Source organism: Coregonus lavaretus (assembly GCF_964263955.1).
Source record: "Coregonus lavaretus genome assembly, chromosome: 23".
Taxonomy (NCBI): domain Eukaryota; kingdom Metazoa; phylum Chordata; class Actinopteri; order Salmoniformes; family Salmonidae; genus Coregonus; species Coregonus lavaretus.
In genome coordinates this window covers 11,451,743-11,475,729 of record NC_140010.1, presented here as the reverse complement: position 1 = coordinate 11,475,729, position 23,987 = coordinate 11,451,743, and the positions used below count along the sequence as shown (strand labels likewise).

The window sequence follows — 23,987 nt, the reverse complement described above, 5'->3', positions numbered from 1 at the left end:
TAAGAGCATTTAGTAGATCACAGATTAACACTTTTACCCTTAAATTAGGCACCACAAAATAAAGTAGTCAATATAAAGTTTACACATTCCTCTTACAATATTTTACCCTTTTACACTTGACGGATTTTAACACATTTATGAATTTTATCAATCTCTATGAACTAGTATTGGATGCATGATCTTTTTAACCTTAGATATTTTAAGATCCTTACATACCATGAACTTACTAATACTTTTTAGTGTATAACAGGCTATGAATATGTCCTTTAACCTGTCACACTCACTTCCCCTGTCTGAAAAATGTGTGCGCGACCCAACATGTGGCAGACATGAAGCGGTTCAAAGATAAAATAACGGGACTGTTAAGGGAGTTTGAGCAACGCTTTCAGATTTTTGGTGAACTGGAGAAAGACTTCAAAGTTTTTTGTTCGCCATTCACCGTGAATCCCTCTGATCTGCCTGTCAGCATCCAACTTGAAATAATAGACTTGCAGTGTGACTCGGATTTGAAGGGCAAATTTGCCGCAGCCTGCTTGGACACATTTTATCAGAATCTCTTGCCAGGTTACCCCAACTTGACAGCCCTCGCTGCAAAACTGTTGTGCATGTTTGGAACCACATATCTTTGTGAGCAAGTTCTCTGTAATGAGCATAAATAAAACAAAGCTGCACTCAAGGCTCACGCACAAGCACTTGAATCACATCCTGAAGTTGGCTGCCACTCAGGATGTGACGCCGGATATTGATGCGCTGGTGAAAGCTAAAAGATGCCAGGTATCAGGAGTCAAATAAACTATGCAACCCCACTTAAAGTGCTGCATGAGACACCCTGATATAGTTCTGTGATCTGTGATATACTTCTGTGAATCACTGAGGCATTGTGTGTTTGTGTGTTGTTTGTCCTCAGAATTTCAAATAACTTGAGGTGTTTTATGATTAATAGTGATGTTGTGCTTTTGGACACACTGTCCTCAGGCTCCAGCTTTATGTTTATATGTTTTTATGTTGATGTGCTATTGTTTTTAATTGATTTTATTTTATTTGTATATTTAACCTATTCTTGACTCTGTGGTTCTTGCACTTGTTTGGGGAACAGGATTTCATTATTTGTATCTACATTTCTGCCTGAGAAATGACACCCTGATATAGTTCTGTGATCTGTGAAACAGTTATGTGAATCACTGAGGCATTGTGTGTTTGTGTGTTCTTTTTGTTTAGAATTTTCAAATAAACTTGGTGTTTTATGATTAATAGTGATGTTGTGCTTGTACTATTTTGGACACACTGTCCTCAGGCTCCAGCTTTATGTTTTATGTTGATAGTATTAAAACAAAGAAAACAATCTGAAGTTGTTGTTTTTAAGTTATATATACCATGATTTTACCGGTCCTGTCCACTTGGGAATAGATTTTCCTCCATGTGGCCCCTGAGCTAAAATGAGTTTGACACCCCTGATTTAATACAATGTTGCACTTCACTAGCAATAGCTCAAGTCAATACGCATAGAAAGGGAGGCAGACAGGCGGAATACAGAGATGAATGTGATTGAAAGCACCGGAATTTTCTTTCATCAGCATATTTTCTACTGTTTGTATTTGTCAGCTTTAGGCCTTTGCATTTTACTAGTTGATGATGGAAGTTTTAAGTCTAGGCTATTGCTGCATCTCGGAGTTCTATGCTCTCATTTCTTTAGCCGCCATTGGATCACAGTGTATCAATGTGTCCATATGACAGAGGCTAGTGCTCTCGCCATAGTTACATTTTTACTTATAGATTATCATTTTACTTCAGATTTGTATGATTAACCACGTGATAATGATTTTGAGGAACGAAAACGTTAGGTTCTATGTTCCTGTGAGGGGATTGCGCGCACTACCTGTATGCTATTTTATTTTGACGCTTTGCTTGGGCAGGGAGCTGAAGGAGCAGAGTTTGTCGACTTTACATTTTAGTCATATAGCAGACGCTCTTATCCAGAGCGACTTACCGTTAGTGAGTATACCATTTTTTTTTTTCCCTTCATACTAGCATTATTGCATTGCTTAATAAATGGTTAAACATTTCTACATGGCGTTTTCTTTCTGAAATTAAGTGTCTGACTTTCGGCTATCGCAGATGCAGCTCCCCCCTCGTCAATAGTCTGTTACTTTTGCCTTACCACTCAAACGTGCCCATAATTTCACCATAAAAAAATCATGGGCTAATAGAAATGATAAACTGTGTGGTTCGAGCCCTGAATGCTGATTGGCTAAAAGCCTAGTTTAGACTTTAGACCGTTAAAAGGCATTTCGAATCTCTGGCATGTATTCTATTTCCAAAGATGCACATTAAAAACTGCAACTTGGCCCTTTTATGCTTTACCTGCAACATTTGTAGGACATGACTTTCATCCAGAGCTGTCAAAGCTTTGATTGGGGTGTCAATTTTGAAAACCAGGACTTGAAACAAGCTAGAATGACACTTGTGGAATTAAAGAATTGAGCACACAACAATTTTATTTCACGAGTTAAACAAAGCATTGATACTCATTTTGCATTATTACATTTGATGGTGTATATAAGTCAGAAAGAGACAGACCGGGATGTCTAGTAGGGTTCTAATAAAACCACAATTCTCAATCGCTGGAGCAGAGAACATGGCACTCAAGTACAGCATCACAGGAAAGGTAAAGCAGTCAGTCTGAAAAATATAAAGGCTTAACATCAAGATAATTCTCTCACCAATAAATCGCATGTCATCCTATCAAGCGTTCTCTCTCCTCAACCACGTTTTGTTCTCTTCAACCCTAGTGAGAAAGAAACTGTATATATAGAATAAAGTGTGTATGTGTTTCACTGAACGGATCAATGCCGTTCTTCCCCATTCCTGGTCCTCTTCGTGTCCTCTAACGGAACTGCAGGGGGCTGACACGCAGACCAATCACATCCTTTCCGATCTCCGTCACCTTGGAAATAAGGTTAAAGGTCAGATATCACTGGGGAGAGGATGTCTAAAATCTGTTAAGACTCACCAGTTACAAAGCAATTAATACAACATTTACACCAAAGCGGCACACTTCTAAATAGAGGGTCTTTCTGTACATAACACAGTAGGGCAGTTCTCTTGACTGACCTGTGTGACCCTGCAGACCTGGCCTTTGTAGGGGGGGCAGTAGCAGGCTCCAGACAGAGGGCACTTCTCTACGGGGCGTCCACGGTACAGGGGCGTGTAGGAGGCAGCGCACAGGTCAAATGGATTGTGGGGGTCGTAGTTCAGCTGGTGAGCATCTGTCAGCGTCTTCTCGCATGCTGCCAAGATCTTGCGTGTCTAAAAGACAGCAATAGAGATGGTAAAAAAGTGATATGGAAATAATTAAATGTAAAGTGCATTCGGAAAGTATTCAGACCCCTTGACTTTTTTCACATTGTTTCATTACAGCCTTATTCTAAAATTGATTAAATTGTTTTTCCCCCCTCAATCTACACCAATACCCCATAATGACAAAGCAAAAACAGGTTATACATTTTCGCAAATGTATTAAATATAAAAAAATTGAAATCTCACATTTACATAAGTATTCATCAGACCCTTTACTCAGTATTTGTTTAAGCACCTTTGTCAGCGATTACAGCCTTGCCTTCTTGGGTATGACGCTACAAGCTTGGCACACCTGTATTTGGGGAGTTTCTCCCATTCTTCTCTGCAGATCCTCTCAAGCTCTGTCAGGTTGTATGGGGAGCGTCGCTGCACAGCTATTTTCAGGTCTCTCCAGGGTTCAAGTCCAGGCTGTGGCTGGGCCACTCAAGGACATTCAGAGACTTGTCCCGAAGCCACTCCTGCGTTGTCTTGGCTGTGTGCTTAGGGTCGTTGTCCTGTTGGAAGGTGAACCTTCACCCCAGTCTGAGATCCTGAGCGCTCTGGAGCAGGTTTTCATCAAGGATCTCTGTACTTTGCTCTGTTCGTCTTTCCCTCGATCCTGACTAGTCTCCCAGTCCCTGCCGCTGACAAACATCCCCACAGCATGATGCTGCCTCCGCCATGCTTCACTGTAGGGATGGTGCCAGGTTTCCTTCAGACGTGACGCTTGGCATTCAGGCCAAAGAGTTCAATCTTGGTTTCATCAGACCAGAGAATCTTGTTTCTCATGGTCTGCGAGTCCTTTAGGTGCCTTTCGGCAAACTCCAAACGGGCTGTCGTGCCTTTTACTGAGGAGTGGCTGCCGTCTGGCCACTCTACCATAAAAAGGTCTGATTGGTGGAGTGCTGCAGTGATGGCTGTCCATCTGGAAGGTTTTCCCATCTCCACAGAGGAACTCTGGAGCTCCGTCAGAGTGACCATCGGGTTCTTGGTCACCTCCCTGATCAAGGCCCTTCTCCCCTGATTGCTCAGTTTGGCCGGGCGACCAGCTCTAGGAAGAGTCTTGGTGGTTCCAAACTTCTTACATTTAAGAATGATGGAGGCCACTGTGTTCTTGGGGACCTTCAATGCTGCAGAATTTTTTGGGGTACCCTTCCCCAGATCTGTGCCTCGACACAATCCTGTCTCGGAGCTCTACGGACAATTCCTTCAACCTCATGGCTTGGTTTTTCTCTGACATGCACTCAACTGTGGGACCTTATATAGAGACAGGTGTGCCTTTCCAAATCATGTCCAATCAATTGAATTTACCACAGGTGGACTCCAATCAAGTTGTAGAAACATCAAGGATGATCAATGGAAACAGGATGCACCTGAACTCAATTTCAAGTCTCATAGCCAAGGGTCTGAATACCTATGTAAATAAGGTCGTTTAAAAAAAAATGTGTAATACATTTGCTTAAAATTTCAAAATCCTGTTTTCGATTTGTCATTATGGGGTATTGTGTGTAGATTAATGAGGAAAATATATTATTTAATACATTTTAGAATAAGGCTGTAACGTAATAAAATGTGGAAAAAGTCAAGAGGTCTGAATACTTTAGGAATGCACTGTACATACAGACAAACAGTCAGATTGTTACCTGCTGTGCAACCTCTGGTTTGGGCCCTAGTTCAAGCAAGCGACGGGCAAAACTTGCGGCTGTCTTGAAGTTCTTCAGTTTGAAGAACAGATTTAGTGCCGTGCGTAAGACCAGGACCATGTGGACTGGCTGGAGACTGCAGTGGGTGAAGTAAGCTGCCATCTGAAAATATCAATCAAACAAATACAATCATTAAAAGAAGACTACAGGGTAGTAAGCTCTTATGATTAGGGATATTGAGTGATTGAGGACTTAACGGTTGGGGAAGTAGTGATAAACACAATGACAATACCTCACACAGTCTCTTCTGCTGGTCCAATGTGTCTTTAGGCAATTTCTTCCTTTCTGTTTCCATGGTGAGGCCAACAATGTATTCTCTGCAGATTGTGATCAACTGCTGAGCCTAAGAGAGACAGTAACGTCAATCAGGTAATCACCACCAACTACCATCCGGCCCACACTTGATTAACCTCAGTAAATAACATTGACCACAATGAAATCATTTCACTCTAAACAAGTCTGCGTACCTCTGCGATCTCCTGCTTGTTGTCGACCACCAGCAGTGGCACAGACAGCAGGATGGCGCGGAAGCGTTCCACGGCTTCCTCGAAGCGGCCGGCGGTGGTGAGCTGGTAGCACTGCTGCAGGCGGGCGATGAGGTCAGAGAGACGAAGACCCACGGCAGGCAGCCCCTGCTTGGCCCCACAGTCCTTCCAGTTCCTCTGGGGGTTGCCACGCAGGCAGGGTAGAGACGGCAGGCCCAGGTAGCAGGTCCGCCCGCGGGACAGAGTCTGCATGAACAGCTGCTTATAGGGCCCGAACTGCACCACCCCAACCTGGTCATGGAGCAACTGAAAAGTAGAGGAAGAGAGAGACTTTAGTATAAAGTATAAACCTGTATAAAATGTGTGTGTGTGTGTGTGTAAGTGTGTGAGCTTACCCTCATGGCAGTCTCAAAGGAGCCAGCCAGGACGTGGTCCACAGGGAGCTGGGAGTTGTTGCACCACAGCTGGGTGGGGCTCATGCCCTTAGTGGGCGGGACAAAGAAACCATCTTCAACCCCTCCTCCAGCACCAGCTGACAACTCCTAGTGGTAGAGAAAATAAACAACATTCTCAAACTGACATGTCATCAGTCCTGCTATGATTTGCATTCCTTAAGCAAAATTGTCAAGAGAACTGATGTCAAAGAAGAGCGAATAATCTCACCAGCTCTGGAGGAAGGTCCAGATCTTCCTCTACCTCCCAGCCTCCTCCTTCCTCCTTCGCTGCACCTCCTTCCTCTCCTAATCCATCCTGGGCATCCATGAAGCCATCTGATGGAAACAGAGGAGAGAAATGAGAGGAACATAAGAAGAGATGGAGTAAGAGACAGGGTCCATCTGAGATGTTTTGTCTCTACTTTCAGGGTATTTGAAGAGGGACTGACTCACCCTCCTCCAGCTGAAGCTCTGCGTCATCTCCCCAGCCCTCTCCTCCTGGGGCATCAACATCCATGTCTGCAGCCATCTGACCAGCCTTCCCTGCATCACACACACAATAAACACATTTAACATCTCTACACAACAAATACTCTGACCACTTCTCACTCCAACATTAACGTTAAAACATTTTAAACTCAATACACGCCATTACATTACCTCTAAACTCAAATTAGTGCATGGAGTGTCAGGGCTGGGGACTCACCTTTGGCTGCAATGGCTCCCTCGAAGAAGCCCTTGGACACAGTGAGCAGGGGCCAGTTGGTATCCAGGGGGTTGATAGGAGGAGGTGGCTGCAGCAGCTGGGCATTGAGGTCCACCTCAGGGACAGTCTCCTTCTCTGGGTCAAAGGTCTCTTTCAGGGCTTCTGCCTCTTCGTCCATCCCGTGGGTGGCAGCAGTCAGATATGCCAGTGACTCTACATATGGAAGACAGCCACACAGAGGTCGGAGTTACAGAGAAGCAGTTTAGACCAAAAGCACCAGAAACAAGAGTCTTGTGTTAAATGTCGAGGGAGTGGGAAAGAGATATTGTGTGTGTGTGTGTGTGAGAATTAAAGGGGACTTACTCTGGCCACAGTTCTTCAGGATGCGGACTCTCTCGCTGACATCCCCCAGATACAGAGCACCCTGGTAGTGTCCACTCATGTCCTTCCTGATCTCAGCTGCAACACAACACAGACGTTAGTCACACAACTCTGACAAACAGACATACCGTCAGTCAAACAAAAGACAAAAATAAAAGAATGGCGTCTCTCTCACCGATCTTCATCATCTTGCGGAGCTTGGCCAGGTTGCCGGTGATGAGGTAGAGGAAGGTGAGCTTGTCGAAGTTCTTGGTCCTCTGGTAGCACATCTCCACGACCTGGTGGTGACCCTGAAGCAGCGCCGCCTCGCCTAGCCGTTCCCAGCAGCCCCGCTCATCCAGAGCCTTGGCAGCCTCCAACGCCACCTATAGACATGGAGGAAAAATTACGTCACACAGTGTTTCACACAGACGATCTCAAGAGATTCAGAATGAAACCTGGGGTCTCAAACTCACTTCAATGTTGCCACACTCCAGAGCCAGACTGAAGCGGGTCTTCTCATCCTTGACGAAGTGCAGCGCCACCTCAGGGTAACCCTTCTTCTGCAGGTATGCGATAATGGACTGGCCAACCAGCTTGGCGTTACGCACCATGTGCAGCACCTGGAGGAGACAAAGGTCAGGGGTCACAAAGTCAGTCTAAAAGAAAAAAAAGAGATAAGCATGTTAACTAAGAGATAGGAGCATCTAATTACATCGTCCTCACCTCTTCATATTTGCGGTTGACCAGGGCCAGTTTGAAGCGGTACTCCGTGGGGTCGATGGTCAGCACACGGGGTCTGCACTCACGGTCCAGACAGTAGACGCTGTTGCCTCTGACCCGGGTCACGTAGATGGGCAGGTCCAGAGTCCGGATGATACCATGATCACTACAGACAGAGTAGAGTGTGATTAGAAAAGTTGGATACACCTCTCGTCTATCAAATGCATCACCGAAGGAGTAAACAGCTTTCATTTACCAGTATGTTCACAAATTGATGAAGGACTAGGAAGTGAATTAATCAATATACTGTACTTTGAATATACTCTGAATAAAGTGTGCATTAGTGGTGTCTTGTGCATTACCCTGAGGTGAGGGCGTATTTGATGTGGTTAGATGTGGTGTAAATGAAGACTCCACTCTCGTCCCAGGCTCCACTCTTCACACGGATGTTCTCATGGATGTTGCACAGACTCTCCAGCTTCCTGTTGCAGATCATAATGGCTGTAGAGGAAAGCAGAGATTTATCAACAGATTTAATACCAGGTAAATCTGGGGTACTAGAGAGCGAGTGAACAGCTAAAAAGGGTGTAAATCTAGGATAGGTTGTTGACAACAGCTATAGAGAGTGAATCGTGATAAGTTTAAAAAACAGCAAGAGGGCCCAAAATCTTGGCAGCAAAGCTGGAGAGAAAGTATTGGACAGATAAGATCCTGATATGGTTCTGAGTGAGTACAGTACATACCGTGTTTAGCCAGCAAGGCCACGTGGCTGGTGTCAGCGCTCCACACCACATACTTGACCTTGGCGATCTTCACGGTGGCCAGAGAGCGTTTCTGCTGCACGTCAAAGAGGGTGACCCCGTCTGCGTCGCGCAGCAGCAGGGAGCCTGTCCCGGCGTAGAAGATCTCCTCACAGCTGGGCACCTGCACCTTTTTCACAATCTCATTCTTCAGGTTCTTGATCAGCAGCTGGAGGGAGAGCAGGGTACAACAATTATTTTAGTCATCCTCGGACCACTCAACTGTACAATAACCATACTTAACTACAGCCATTGGTCCAGAAAATACAACCTATTTAATAATGTGCACACACACACTTACAGAATGCATGCGGTCCAGAACAGCAAACCTGTTCCTTGCGACCCAGACTGCGGTCAGACCAGAGGACCTCTTCCCCTCAGGAGCTGCAGGAGGGGGAGAAAGAATGAACATGGGTTTAGTGGATTTTCATCATCTAAAAAGCAGGATGTGAAACTGGAATTACATTCACATTTCACAGATGCTGTCTTGCTATAAGAGAGAATAAAGGTGCAGTTTTACCATCTGGGTTCTGAGAGTCGCTCTCTTTGGGAATGGAGTACAGGTCATAGGTGCTGTTCTCCAGGTTGGTTGCCCTCTGCACGAGCAAGAGACACGGCATTAAATTTTCAACAACTAAAGAAACTGTGTCTAAATTATGAGTGTGTGTATGTACTGTATAACCTATTATGTGCATGCACGTTTTTTTTTTTTTTAAGGGCGAGACTCACAGTGCAGAGCAGGACAGCATTCTCTGCGGGGTTGTAAGACATGCTGAACACTGGGAACTTTGACCCACTAGTAGAAAAACAGAACGGTGGTTAGAATCCACATAATGACAAAACCAGCTGACCTCCCGCATTCTTTTACAAAATCGCAAGCAGTCACTCAGTCTCATCCTTCAGAATTCAGAGAAAGGACAATACAGACGTCGCAGTATTATATGAGCATGTATACGCAAACACACACCTGCGCAGCTGCATGACAGCAGTGTCCTTGCTGCTGTTAAAGTCGAGCTGGCGCAGGAAGCGTTCCTTGACGTAGTAGAGCATGTTGCCGTACACAGCATAGGCCGGACGCTCACGCTCCAGCTTAAACACCAGCATACCACTGTCATGACCTGGAGGACAAACAGCCTGGTTATACACTCCGCTTTAATTAATAAATGTCTTCAACAACACACTGTCACTGAAAGACAGTGAAATGAAGTGCAGCAATATTCAGTATGTGTGCCTATCTGCATATGAGGTGGGTCAAGAGTCAAGACTACCACCTCCACCCGCCTTACAATGTAATCTACTTTGAGCACATTAAAAAGCCCCATAACAATTCAATTCATTGCTATCATTATGTGTAAGTCACTTACCAGCAGCAAATAGATTGAGGTTGGGGTGAGCCCCCAGCACCCAGAAGCGGTCGTGGTCCCTGCGGAAGGTCTGGACACCGGTCCTCTTGGACATGTCCCATACACGGATGCTCTTGTCCTCAGAGTTGGACAGGATGAGCTCCTGGCGGGGGTGGAAGACAGCACAGGACACGTTGTTGTAGTGGCCCCTGCAGGTGTCCAGCTCCCACGCCTTGGACTCTGGGGAGGGGGAGAAAGTAAGACAATCAAGTTATCAAATTGCTAGGATCTAGGAAAAATCAGCAACCAAGCATGTTCTTTAAATAGCACTGTACCTTTATTTAAAACATTTTCTACAGTTCATAAACATGTACATAGAAGACAATTCATTATCTGGGTCGTTCCACGAAATGAGTCCCTTTTTGGGCAGTGTAAAAAAAATAACCCAAACCTTCTGTCATCGAGGTTAAATAAAAAAAATGACTATAGTAAGTGCCCATTAAGTGCCAAATAAAGTAACAGGGCGAATGGACGCTTCTTGTGTGCAACAGTGAGGGACAAAAAATGAAATTGTTAAAACATTTCTAGCCCATCTATCTTTGGGTAACAGGGTTGACGTGTTATGCTCGACCCACTCAGTTTCCACCACAAAACAGAAAATAGCCAAAAAGAGTAGAATCAGCGCACCTGATTTTACAGTGTGATTTGACAAGATGTTCAATGTTTCTTTTGAAAACAATTGTTAAAAAGGAATAGTCTCACCTTATTAAAACAAAAGTTCAGGTTACGTAACAGGGTTGACCTTAAAACGAGGGACAGGTTGTTTTTTTTTACCTTAAAATATAAATCACATGAAATAAATAATGTTCAGAAATGACTGTTAAAGCAACAAAATAACTGGCTTTACAGTAGCTAGGTTTCCATCCAATTAGCGACAGAGTTTCCTGCAAATATTCTAGAATCTGCATAAAGAATTTGCGCATTTTCCCACCAGTGGTGTGTTTTCACCAAACAGACTTTTTGCGGATAAAAATCAGTGGGTGATGAAGTAGTGCACACATTTATTTTTATCGCTTAAGTTTTCATGTACCAAATAAAAATTCAAAAGTTCAATGTTTCCATCGCATTTTCAACTGTTGCGTTAAATAGCAAATAGGACTACTCTGGTCTTGGCATGTGCGCGCTAGCCAAAAGCTCGCAGATACTGTGCGGGTAGGCTAGTCTACATGATGAGATTATTATGGATAAGAGCGAGAATATTTGTACTTTGGATGGATACGGGGTTAATGATGGTGAAAACTGGGGAGAAATGTTGGGGTTAAGTGAGTTAAAGGGGTGCACAGAGGGACATGTCAAAATGACTTTATTGAATTGCAAGATTGATTGAATTTTCCATGTGGTCTATAGTAAAGAGCACTACATTAAATATATCAGGCTATTTTTTATTCAATATTGGTGCACAATTTCTACCTAAAATATCAAAGGGACGCAAAAGGAACTAATTTCGTGGAACGACCCATCTACTCACCGTTCATCCTCCAGATCTTGACCTGCCGGTCGTCGGCCCCTGAGACGATGAGGGGCATGGTGGGATGGAAGGCGGCCCAGTTGACCCCACGGTCGTGACCCTGCAGGGAGAGGGAAACGCACATGGTTCATAACTGGCCCTCATGTGGCCCAGACTTTTTCTTAGTCAGCACAAACTCCTGGGCCTACCAATAACATTACTATTAATTTCAGTGATCTGCTCAGTGCTCACACCGCTCTCCTTCTCCTTAGAGCAGGGGTGTCAAACGTACGGCCCGCGGGCCGGATCAGGCCCGCAAATGGGTTTAATCCGGCCCGCGAGATGATTTTGAGAAAAAAAAAAAAAATCATTTTTTTTTTTTTTTTGTTAAGTATAAAAATGCGCTGCAATTTTTCAATAAAATAAACTGCTGTTCCAATTGCGTCCACTGGATGGCGCAATAGCAATTGTGTTAAGCAAGCAAACTGTTTATACCGGGGCAGAGCAAGTAGGTCAAGCACGTGCAGCCAATGAGCTACTTTGTTTTGCCCGCGATATTTATTACGGCTTCTACTTTTAACATTATGTGCTTTGGCACCCTCATTGCCCCAATATGTCTCTGTCAAAAAAGAGAAAAGTGGACGCAGAGTGCAGAGTGTTCCAAGAAAAATGGTCATCCTATTTATTCACGGAATTGAATGGGAAAGCTGTATGTTTGGTGTGTTCAGAGCATGTTGCAGTGCTGAAAGAATATAACCTTTGTCGCCACTATGTGAGTCTTCATGCCGACAAATATGACAACTTTCAAGGACAGCGGAGATGAGAGAAGGTGAATGAACTGTTGGCGGGTCTGAAGAAACAGCAGTCTGTGTTTACTCACAGCCGAGACATCAGTGACTGCAGTGAAAGCTAGCTACCTCATTGCTAATGAAATCGCAGTGGCTTCAAAACCATTTAGTGAGGGTGAATTTGTAAAAACATGCATGATGAAGGCAGCGAAGATTGTGTGCCCTGAAAAGCGGCAGGCTTTTGCAAATATCAGCCTGACAAGAAACACAGTTGCAGACAGGATTTCCGATCTTTCAGTGGATTTGGACAGCCAGTTGAAGCAAAAAGTAAAGTCATTTATTGCGTTTTCGGTTGCAATTGATGAAAGCACGGACATTACAGATGTTGCACAACTGGCCATTTTCATCCGCGGAGTTGATGACACATTGACCGTCACCGAGGAGTTCGTGGAGTTGGTGCCGATGACAGATACAACGACAGCAGCTGATATTTTTACCGCACTCGTCGGCGCGCTGGACAGGGTCGGAGTGGACTGGTCCCGCGCTGTCAGCCTGGCTACAGATGGTGCGCCCTCAATGATCGGGAAAAAAGCAGGCGTTGTGACAAAGTTCAGAGAGAAAGTGCAATCTGCAAATGGAGGACGTGATTTTTGGACTTTTCACTGTATTTTGCACCAGGAGGCTTTGTGTTGCAAGTCATTAAAGATGGATAACGTCATGAAGGTGGTCATCCAAACTGTTAATTTCATCCGATCCAGAAGCCTGAATCACTGTCAGTTTGACAGCCTTCTCAGAGAGAAAGACCACATCTATGGCCTGCCATACCACACTGAGGTAAGATGGTTAAGCCGAGGTGCTGTGCTGAGGCGTTTCTTTGATTTACGAGAAGAAATTGAACAGTTCATGGAAGAAAAGGGCTTCTACTGTATGATGAGGGCAAACCAGTGTTAGAATTTCATTCCGCAGAATGGATGCAGGACCTTGCATTTATGGTGGATGTTACAGAGCACCTGAATAACTTGAACAAACAGCTGCAAGGGCGCAACAAAGTTGTCACGCAGTATTATGACAGCATACGTTCTTTCAAGTTGAAGCTGTCATTGTGGGAGACGCAACTTGCCGGTGGTGATGCAGCTCACTTCCCCTGTCTGAAAAATGTGTGCGCGACCCAACATGAAGCGGTTCAAAGATAAAATAACGGGACTGTTACGGGAGTTTGAGCAACGCTTTCAGATTTATGTTTATGTTTTTATGTTGATGTGCTATTGTTTTTAATTGATTTTATTTGTATATTTAACCTATTCTTGACTCTGTGGTTCTTGCACTTGTTTGGGGAACAGGATTTCATTATTTTTATCTACATTTCTGCCTGAGAAATGACACCCTGATATAGTTCTGTGATCTGTGAAACAGTTCTGTTAATCACTGAGGCATTGTGTGTTTGTGTGTTCTTTTTCTTTAGAATTTTCAAATAAACTTGACGTGTTTTATGATTAATAGTGATGTTGTGCTTGTAGTATTTTGGACACACTGTCCTCAGGCTCCAGCTTTATGTTGTATGTTGATCGTATTAAAACAAAGAAAACAATCTGAAGTTGTTGTTTTTAAGTTATATATACCATGATTTTTCTGGTCCGGCCCACTTGGGAATAGATTTTCCTCCATGTGGCCCCTGAGCTAAAATGAGTTTGACACCCCTGCCTTAGAGGGTATATAAGATCTTTGCCTATAGCAATTCTGAAGTACAACAAAAGTACCATCAATAGTCATCAATGTCTTACAGAGAGACTCAAAACAGACTTACCTCGAGCACGTGTTTGACAACAGCATCAGATGCTCCGAACAGATCGACGCCAGAGATGCCTCGCACATCAGTTTCCACAGCACCGGGAGAGAGGTTCTTCTTCCTCAGACCTGGAACCAACATGCATAGCACCACACACAAGGGGAATCCATATATATGTTACACAGGTGCACCCAGATACAGGGGAGGGAGAAAGGAGATGGAACATGATACACATTAAGACACACTAAAATAGATACCATCAACAAGAGGGAAAGATAGTATCATCAGAGATCTAACACACATACATAGCTGTTGAATTCCCAAACACACACACACAGGCACTGAAGAGCAACGACACAACCGGTGTTCTCACTGTGGTTCTAACTCGAGTACAGGAGGAACACTATCACCATATTCAGCACATCAAATAGTAATTGAGTTGATTGGGTTAATTAATCAACAACACACAAAGAGCATCACAGTTCCCCTGTCATTGGATTACAGTTAATCTAGGGCTGACCCCAATTATTCGACTAGTCGATTGTTTGGTCGATAGGCTGTTGGCCGGCAATAAATAAAAAAGTCAAGCAGTAGACTAATACATTGCGAAGGCCGCGGGGATGGCACAGTCCAAGGGGAGTGTGGCTGAACAATGCAAGTCTCTCTCCAGAATGCGCTCTCTCCCGCCCATTTGTGCACGTTCATGGTTTCATAACTTCATAGTGTGAATTGTTTACGTTTGATTGTGTCTATCAATTCCCCATTACATACACTACCGTTCAAAGGTTTGGGGTCACTTAGAAATTGCCTTGTTTTCGAAAGAAAAGCAAATTGTTTGTCCATTAAAATAATATCAAATTGATCAGAAATACAGTGTAGACATTGTTAATGTTGTAAATTGCTATTGTAACTGGAAACAGCAGATTTTTTATGGAATATCTACATAGGCGTACAGAGGCCCATTATCAGCAACCATCAGTCCTGTGCTCCAATGGCACGTTGTGTTTGCTAATCAAAGTTTATCATTTTAAAAAGGCTAATTGATCATTAGAAAACACTTATGCAATTATGTTAGCACAGCTGAAAACTGTTGTGCTGATTAAAGAAGCAATAAAACTGGCCTTCTTGAGACTAGTTGAGTATCTGGAGCATCAGCAATTGTGGGTTCGATTACAGGATCAAAATGGCCAGAAACAAATAACTTTCTTCTGAAACTCGTCAGTCTATTCTTGTTCTGAGAAATGAAGGCTATTCCATGCGAGAAATTGCCAAGAAACTGAAGATCTCGTACAACGCTGTGTACTACTCCCTTCACAGAACAGCGCAAACTGGCTCTAACCAGAATAGAAAGAGGAGTGGGAGGCCCCGGTGCACAACTGAGCAAGAGGACAAATACATTAGTGTCTAGTTTGAGAAACAGACGCCTCACAGGTCCTCAACTGGCAGCTTCATTAAATACTACCCGCAAAACACCAGTCTCAACGTCAACAGTGAAGAGGCGACTCCTGGATGCTGACCTTCTAGGCAGAGTTGCAAAGAAAAAGGCATCTCTCAGACTGGCCAATAAAAAGAAACAATTAAGATGGGCAAAAGAACACAGACACTGGACAGAGGAAGATTGGGAAAAAGTGTTATGGACAGACAAATTTAAGTTTGAGGTGTTCGGATCACAAAGAAGAACATTTGTGAGACGCATACCAAATGAAAAGATGCTGGAGGAGTGCTTGATGCTATCTGTCAAGCATGGTGGAGGCAATGTGATGATCTGGGGGTGCTTTGGTGGTGGTAAAGTGGGAGATTTGTACAGGGTAAACGGGATCTTGAAGAAGGAAGGCTATCACTCCATTTTGCAACGCCATGCCATACCCTGTGGACGGCACTTGATTGGAGCCAATTTCCTCCTACAACAGGACAATGACCCAAAGCACAGCTCCAAACTACGCAATAACTATTTAGGGAAGAAGCAGTCAGCTGGTAGTGTCTATAATGGAGTGGCCAGCACAGTCACCGGATCTCAACCCTATTGAGCTGTTGTGGGAGCATAAGAAGTGCCCATCAAGCCAATCCAACTTGTGGGAGGTGCTTCAGGAAGCATGGGGTGAAATCTCTTCAGATTACCTCAACAAATTGACAACTAGAATGCCAAAGGTCTGCAAGGCTGTAATTGCTGCAAATGGATGATTCTTTGACGAAAGCAAAGTTTGAAGGACACAATTATTATTTCTATTAAAAAATCATTATTTCTAACCTTGTCAATGACTACATTTCCTATTAATTTTGCTATATTTCCTATTCAAACTCATTTCATGCATGTTTTCATGGAAAACAAGGACATTTCTAAGTGACCCCAAACTTTTGAACGGTAGTGTATATCACCAGTAGTACATTTACCATTCATGCCTATAATTTCTAATCTACAATGTTTGTTGGTTATGGTAATGTCTGTTGGTTATGGTAATGTATGTTAATGCATTCAATATATTATTATTATTATTCCAGTCTTGTACCGATCTCATTGTCGGAGTGGACGTTGTTTGCAAAGCGCACACAAGTTTTGGTTTATTTCTTCCATTTAAGAGTTTTGTCAATTTAGTCATTGTCTTTTGTTTGGAGCGCTCCTGTCAATGTTGGGTAAGGACGCGCACCTGATTACGCATAGACGTATAGGCTACCTGGCCTGCTTGCAAATGTAGGCATATATACTGAAAACAAATATTACAGTTCATATAAGGAAATGTCAATTGAATAAAATTCATTAGGCCCTAATCTATGGATTTCACATGACTGGGCAGGGGTGCAGCCATGGGTGGGCCTTGGGGAGCACAGGCGCACCCACTTGGCAGTCTGACCCACCCACTGGCGAGCCAGGCCCAGGCAATAAGTTTTCCCCCACAAAAGGGCTTTAATACAGACAAATAGTCCTCAGCACCCCATCAGACAATCCTGCAGCTGAAGAAGCCAGAGGTGGAGGTCCTGGGCTGGCGTGGTTACACGTGGTCTGCGGTTGTGAGGCCGGTTGGACGTACTGCCAAATTCTCTAAAACGGAGGCAGTTTATGGTAGAGAAATTAACATTAAATTCTCTGGCAACAGCTCTGGTGGACATTCCCGCAGTCAGCATGCCAATTGCACGCTTCCTCAAAACTTGAGACTACTGTGGCATTGTGTTGTGTGACAAAAAAACAGCACATTTTATTGTCCCCAGCACAAGGTGCAACTGTGTAATGATCATGCTGTTTAATCAGCTTCTTGATATGCCACACCTGTCAGGTGGATGGATTATCTTGGCAAAGATATGCTCACTAACAGGGATGTAAACAAATGTGTGCACAAAATGAGAGAGAGATAAGCTTTTTGTGCGTATGGAACATTTCTGGGATTTTTTATTTCAGCTCATGAAACATGGGACCTGTTGCGTTTATATTTTTGTTCAGTGTAAATGTGCCCATTTGGGGATCTGATAGTATTTCTGATTGGCTTAATGCACCACCACTAATGAGCTGTGGAGCTTCTCAAAGTAATGGTTTTCTTCACCTCAAACAAAGTCAGTTTTTACATCCATTGAGAATGACAATAAATCCTCAATGTATTTGATTAAATTTAAAAAAAATTCCCAGCTCTCTCCCTTTCGATAACCACTCAGCGTGAAAGGGAAAAATGTAATGCTCTAATCCAGTGGAAACGTCATAAAATTGCCTACCTGATTACTTCTTATCCCTTGCACAAATAGCCTACAACTGTGTCTGAGGGCTCTGAGTGCCCAGAATATGTTATACAATATTGCAAGAAGCTTCAGGCTGGACCCAAGTTAAGTTAATACAATGTTTCAAGTTCGTTGCAGACAGGCCATGCGTAGGCCATGCGTAGCCAATGTGATTTATAGGAGCTTTCTTTTTATCAGGATATTTTCTACCTGCAATGTTTTGTTGGCTTTATAGGCTATTTTTACATAGTTGGGAATGGCAATAGAAGTTACTTTTTAGGTTTGTCATTTAGATTTGGATAGCATTTTGATTAACCACATGACAAAGACAGATACGAAGACGTTATTATAAATTAAATGAAACTGTTCCACGAAAAAGTGTATATGAAAACCATAACTGTCACACAGATTGGTAGAAATGGTCAGATAAATTGGCATTCTACATGAGAAAGTTTGCAGTCTCCTCGTGTAGCCTATTACCGGCAACCTCTGGAGTGTAACGGCAGAATCTGCAAAAGCCAGCAGGAGCGGGAGGAGGATGTTCAGGACAGGTAATAAATGTTTTCCTTCTGGTTATCTTGATCTCTGGCTCCCGAGTCATGTGTCTTATTTTATCGAACAGTGAGCTTAACGCATCAGACAAGCTCAATGCATATATAGTTGATTTAATTAAAAAAACACAGGGTGTGTCTATATACGGAAAAATACATTAATTAAAATTTCGACCAATCAATTGGTCGAAAGAACAGACGACTTTCGGTGGACCAAGATTTTTTGGGGGACAGCCCTAAGTTAAGCAATCACAAAGAGATGACACCCAGGACTCGAGTCAGAACACACACTTAATCTAGAGAGAACTGTCTGCGTCACTGTCTCCAGCACAGAGAAATCACATGGTGAACAGATAACCCAACAGGATCAAGAAGAGGATTCATGAAGGAGAACTGCACTAGGAACCCATGTGCAGGTGTGGATGTTTCCTGTGGGAGCATGGGGACAGATGACACAGGTGGAAGTGGGAAGAGGTGGATTTGGCCGATGGGCTGGTGGAGGTGGTGGTTGGGGTTGTAAAGAGGTGCTCTGATGGAGCGTTGAATGTCAGGAGGGTGAGTAGTATTTTGGAGAGTCCATGCTTGGGTTAGGTTAGATACTGCTACAAACAAAACATCTTACTGCTGCAAGGTTTGTGTCATGCCACGAGTTCATGCTTCCTGACCAACAAGCTTATAATTTACCAGTCAATGTAATCTAAAGCATTGGTCAGGAAATGCAAAGATGATATTGATCAAGTCTGCGGCTACTTATAGTATTACTGACTGTGACATGGAGACATTGTGCGCTGCGCAGGTGGAGCATTATATCGTGCATGTTTATTACTTATTATAAACTGGGTAGTTTGAGCCCTGAATGCTGATTGGCTGACAGCCGTTGTATATCATACAGTATACCACGGGTATGACAAAACATATTTTTACTGCTCTAATTACATTGGTAACTAGTTTATAATAGCAGTAAGGCACCTCTGGGGTTTGTGGTATTTGGCCTATATACCACTCTAATGGCGTTGCGTCATGCATAAGAACAGCCCTTAGCTGTGGTATATTGCTATATACCACACCCCCTCGGGCCTTATTGCTTAATTTGTGAAGGGTAATAATAACAATTGGTACGTTTACGAAGGATGGGTTCTTCTCATCAATGAGAGCAGTTAGTAGTGAGTGGTAGCACAGAGCTGATGGCTAATACAGTTTACTTGGGGTAGTTGAGGGGTGCTGGCGACAGTGGCTGGCTATCATGTAATCTGGGGGAATTAATGCACACTGACAAAGCACACAGAACAGTGAGAATAAATTAGGGAATTTCACACCTCCCAGCTGCACAGGAGTGTGAGTGATGTATCTGAGCAGATATGGGGCATACAATAGGAACACTGCAGATGGCAGGGAGTTGTCATTGAAGCCATGCATGCCAACACTGATGAAAAAAAGGTGGCAGGAACAGGATTATGTGTAGTGTGTTGAGAATGAGGTAGGCCACTTAGACCTAAAATGGGTTAGTGAATGAGAAGAGTAAAAGAATGATGGAAAGACAGGCAAGAAACACCATCAAAGAAAAGTAGATATTAAAACATGCAGAAGCACAGAAACACCTCTCCCATAATCTCGCTCTCCGTCTTTCTCACATCATCTAACAAAGTGTTACATTTCTTACCTCATTTAACCACCTCTACAAATCTTCAGTGAAAGGTCTTTAGTTCTGTTCATAACTACGCTTTCTAAAACTATCATTTTCACTCTATTCAACTGTCCATCTCAACTAAGGAGAGAGGTGTTTCTGCAAAAAGCCCACAGAGATTAATTCTCTACAAGGAGGAGAGGAAGGAGGGGTTAAGGACGTGTTTTGTCCCCGCCTTCCACTCCATACCACCCAGCCCCATCCCCAAACCTCACCGCCCACCCTCAATCCTGAGTCCCATCCCCACGCCCTCACCGGAGATATCCCACACGCGCACGGTCTGGTCCAGGCTGGCCGACACCACCAGGTCCTCAGAGGGGTGGAACTGAGCACACATCACATAATGATTATGCCCTGTCAGGACACTGCAGGAGAGAAACACAGAAATTATATCAGAATTTACAATTAGAAAAACAATAGACACATGCAAGTGTTTGTGTGAGGTGCCAACACTTGGCTCAGGTACTGACTTACCAGACGCAGGTCCTGGACTGCCAGTTCCAGATGCGGATGGTCTGGTCATCTGAGGCACTCAAAATCCATGGATACTCCTAGAGAAAGGAAAGCAATGAGTTTCATGACGTGTTATTAGGCCTACAGTGCCTTCGGAAAGTATTCAGACCCCTTGACTTTTCCCACTTTGTTAGGATACAGCCTTATTCTAAAATGTATTAAATTGTTTGTTTTTTTCCTTCATCAATCTACACACAATACCCCATAATGACAAAGCAAAAACAGGTTTTTAGAAATGTTTGCCAATTTATTAAATATTAAACACGGAAATATGACATTTACATAAGTATTCAGACCCTTTACTCACTACTTTGTTGAAGCACCTTTTGCAATAATTACAGCCTCTAGTCTTTTTGGGTATGATGCTACAAATCAAATCAAATTGTATTTGCCACATGCGCCGAATACAACAGGTGTAGACCTTACAGTGAAATGCTTACTTACAAGCCATTAACCAAAAAATTTAAAAACAAATAATTAAAGAGCAGCAGTAAAATAAAATAACAGTAGGGAGGCTATATACACAAGGTACCGGTACAGAGTCAATGTTAATCTTTGCCTCGATCCTGACTACTCTCCCAGTCCCTGCCACTGAAAAACACCCCCACAGCATGATGATGCCACCGCCATGCTTCACCGTAGGGATGGTGCCAGGTTTCCTCCAGATGTGACGCTTGGCATTCAGGCCAAAGAGTTCAATCTTGGTTTCATCAGACCAGAGAATCTTGTTTCTCATGGTCAGAGTCCTTAGGTGCCTTTTGGCAAACTCCAAGTGGGCTGTCTTGTGCCTTTTACTGAGGAGTGGCTTCCGTCTGGCCTCCGTCTGGCCACTTTACCATAAAGGCCTGATTGGTGGAGTGCTGCAGAGATGGTTGTCCTTCTGGAAGGTTCTCCCATCTCCACCGAGGAACTCTAGAGCGCCGTCAGCGTGACAATTGGGTTCTTGGTCACTTCCCTGATCAAGGCCCTTCTCCCCTGATTGCTCAGTTTGGCCGGGCGGCCAGGTCTAGGAAGAGTCTTGGTGGTTCCAAACTTCTTCCATTTAAGAATGATGCAGGCCACTGTGTTCTTGGGGACCTTCAATGCTGCAGAAATGTTTTGGTACCCTTCCCCAGATCTGTGCCTCCACACAATCCTGTCTCGGAGCTCTACGGACAATTCCTTCAACCTCATGGCTTGGTTTTTGCTCTGACATGCACTGTCAACTGTGGGACCTTATATAGACAGCTGTGTGCCTTTCCAAATCATGTCCAATCAATTGAATTTACCACAGGTGGACTCCAATCAAGTTGTAGAAACACGTCAAGGATGATCAATGGAAACAGGATACACCTGAGCTCAATTTCAAGTCTCATAGCAAAGGGTCTGAATACTTATGTAAATAAGGCATTTTTTTATTATAAAAAAAAAATACATTTGCAAAAATGTCTACAACCTGTTTTCGCTTTGTCATTTTGGGGTATTTTTATATATTTTATTTTTTACATTTAATCCATTTTAGAATAAGGCTGTAAAGTAGCAAAATGTGGTAAAAGTCAAGAGGTCTGAATACTTTCCAAAGGCACTGTATATGGGATTATATGCCAGAACATGAAACTACAGGAAAAACATGACATTCAAAGGCTGGGTCATCATGTAAGTGACAACAGAATTGATGTAGGCTAGCCATTTTGAGTGTAAAAATAAGAAGAACTCACATGATGGAAGAAGGTGGTGCGGATGTAGTCCAGGTGTCCAAGAAGAGTGAAGAGGCAACGCCGCAACTTGTAGTTCCACACCTAGTAAAGGGAGATAAATAGTAAATGGTGCAGTGACATCATAATCACAGTTTTCCTGTATGTTTTAGAATGTATTCTCTGCAATGGAAACATGTATGAAGGAGAATGTGAGGGTGTATGAATGTCTAACCTTGATTTTGTAGTCATCTCCTCCAGACACAAACAGAGGCTGTTGCTTGTGGAAATCAATTCCTCTGACAGGTCCTTCACAATAAAACCAAACATAATCATTTGTATTTATTTTACCTTTATTTAACTAGGCAAGTCAGTTAAGAACAAATTCTTATTTACAATGAAGGCCTACACCGGCCAAACCCGGACGACGCTGGGCCAATTGTGCACCGCCCTATGGGACTTCCAATCACGGCCGGTTGTGATACAGCCTGGAATCGAACCAGGGGGTCTGTAGTGACGCCTCAAGCACTGAGATGCAGTGCCTTAGACTGCTGCGCCACTCGGGAGCCCTCATCATCAATAACCAATCAAAGTCGATTACATTTTCATGTTTAGAAATGTGAAAAACTCATTTTTACCATCATGCTCATCGAACTTGTCAATCAGTGTGCACATCCGATAGTCCCAAAGCTGGATGACTCCATTGTGAAGACTAGCAAGGATCCAGGGGCGCTTAGGGTGGAAACTCAGCCCTACGGATGAGAAATGGTTTTAGAAAGTTGGCTTACTAATTAGTTACACGGTCTATGTCTATAGACACCAATGAATGGCAAAATTGTCATCAAGTAAACCATCAATGATAAACATGCAGATCACATGCATTTATATTCATTGCATGGATTTGAGATTGCGTCTGTTAAATGACGTAAATGTAGATATGAGCTGAAAGTGTTAAAATACGTGGATGACTGGCTAGCTAGCTTGCTAACTAAATCTTGCTAACATTAGCTGGCTAGCTAGTTAACATTAGCTAAAATAGCATACGTTTCCTTTGTCGTAACTAAGTCATGAAAGATTTTTCTAAAATGTGACATGACATTGCTAATCGTATCAATAAATACCTCTTGTCAATTTACAACGACTAAAGAAAGACAACATATTACATGGGCAACATCATTAGCTAGCTAACAGGCTGCTAACATTACCTTTCACACGGGCCGACTTCGTCTCGAATTTGGTCAACATCATAGGAAAGCAACGATAACTATATATGGATGTATCAAATTCACTCTGAAGATATACAAAACTTCGTTAAAACTATTATTTTCGCAGACTTGTTTCCCAACTGCTTATTTAGCCCCGACTGTTTCCTGACACGTCAACCTGTGTTGGTGCAATGTCTTCCTGCTTGGGAACAATAAAGTTAGTATTAATGGTGCTTTCAAGACAACTGGGAACTCGGGAAAAACGAGGCCAAATCATGACGTCAATGATCTTCAGGTCGGAAAGTCACAGCTCTAAAAAGATGTCCGAGATCCTGACTTGGAATTCCGAGTTGAATTACCGTTCAAAACTATTTTTCCTAGTCGGAGCTCGAGCTCCCAGTTGTCTTGGACTCACTGAAGTCGGGAGACTTCCGAGTTCCCATTTCCTAGCTGTTGTGAATGCGGCAATAGGATACAGCTGACGCAAAAAGCTCCACGGCGCGGTGATGATGTAATGGAACCACTACTAGTCTATGGATGGGGCTGGCTGGCATCCTAATGAGTTGTACTGAATTCATTCTCGTTAAATATATATCGCACATAAAACCTCAATGTATTTTTTTAAATAAATTGGACATATGACATTACAAGGACTTCCGGTTCCCAATATTTCAACCAGCAATGATAT

At 43.3% G+C, this 23,987-nt stretch overlaps 1 protein-coding gene across 1 annotated transcript; it reads right to left on the bottom strand.

Moving 5' to 3' along the window:
- Positions 1–2,477: 2,477 nt before the first annotated feature.
- Positions 2,478–23,489, bottom strand: LOC311098635 (coatomer subunit alpha). The gene is made up of 28 exons (XM_084139166.1): positions 23,300–23,489; positions 22,733–22,846; positions 22,330–22,403; positions 22,119–22,199; positions 20,383–20,459; positions 20,164–20,273; positions 13,990–14,099; positions 11,419–11,518; positions 9,912–10,130; positions 9,515–9,665; positions 9,277–9,343; positions 9,068–9,143; positions 8,849–8,931; positions 8,491–8,716; positions 8,110–8,248; positions 7,751–7,913; positions 7,501–7,647; positions 7,221–7,410; positions 7,028–7,123; positions 6,665–6,877; positions 6,412–6,501; positions 6,188–6,294; positions 5,920–6,066; positions 5,507–5,830; positions 5,272–5,382; positions 4,980–5,141; positions 3,112–3,306; positions 2,478–2,944 (listed from the first exon to the last, which is right to left on the bottom strand). The coding sequence occupies exons 1-28, from the start codon at positions 23,340–23,342 to the stop codon at positions 2,885–2,887; spliced, it is 3,675 nt and encodes a 1,224-aa protein (XP_083995292.1). The 5' UTR covers positions 23,343–23,489; the 3' UTR covers positions 2,478–2,884.
- Positions 23,490–23,987: the final 498 nt, after the last annotated feature.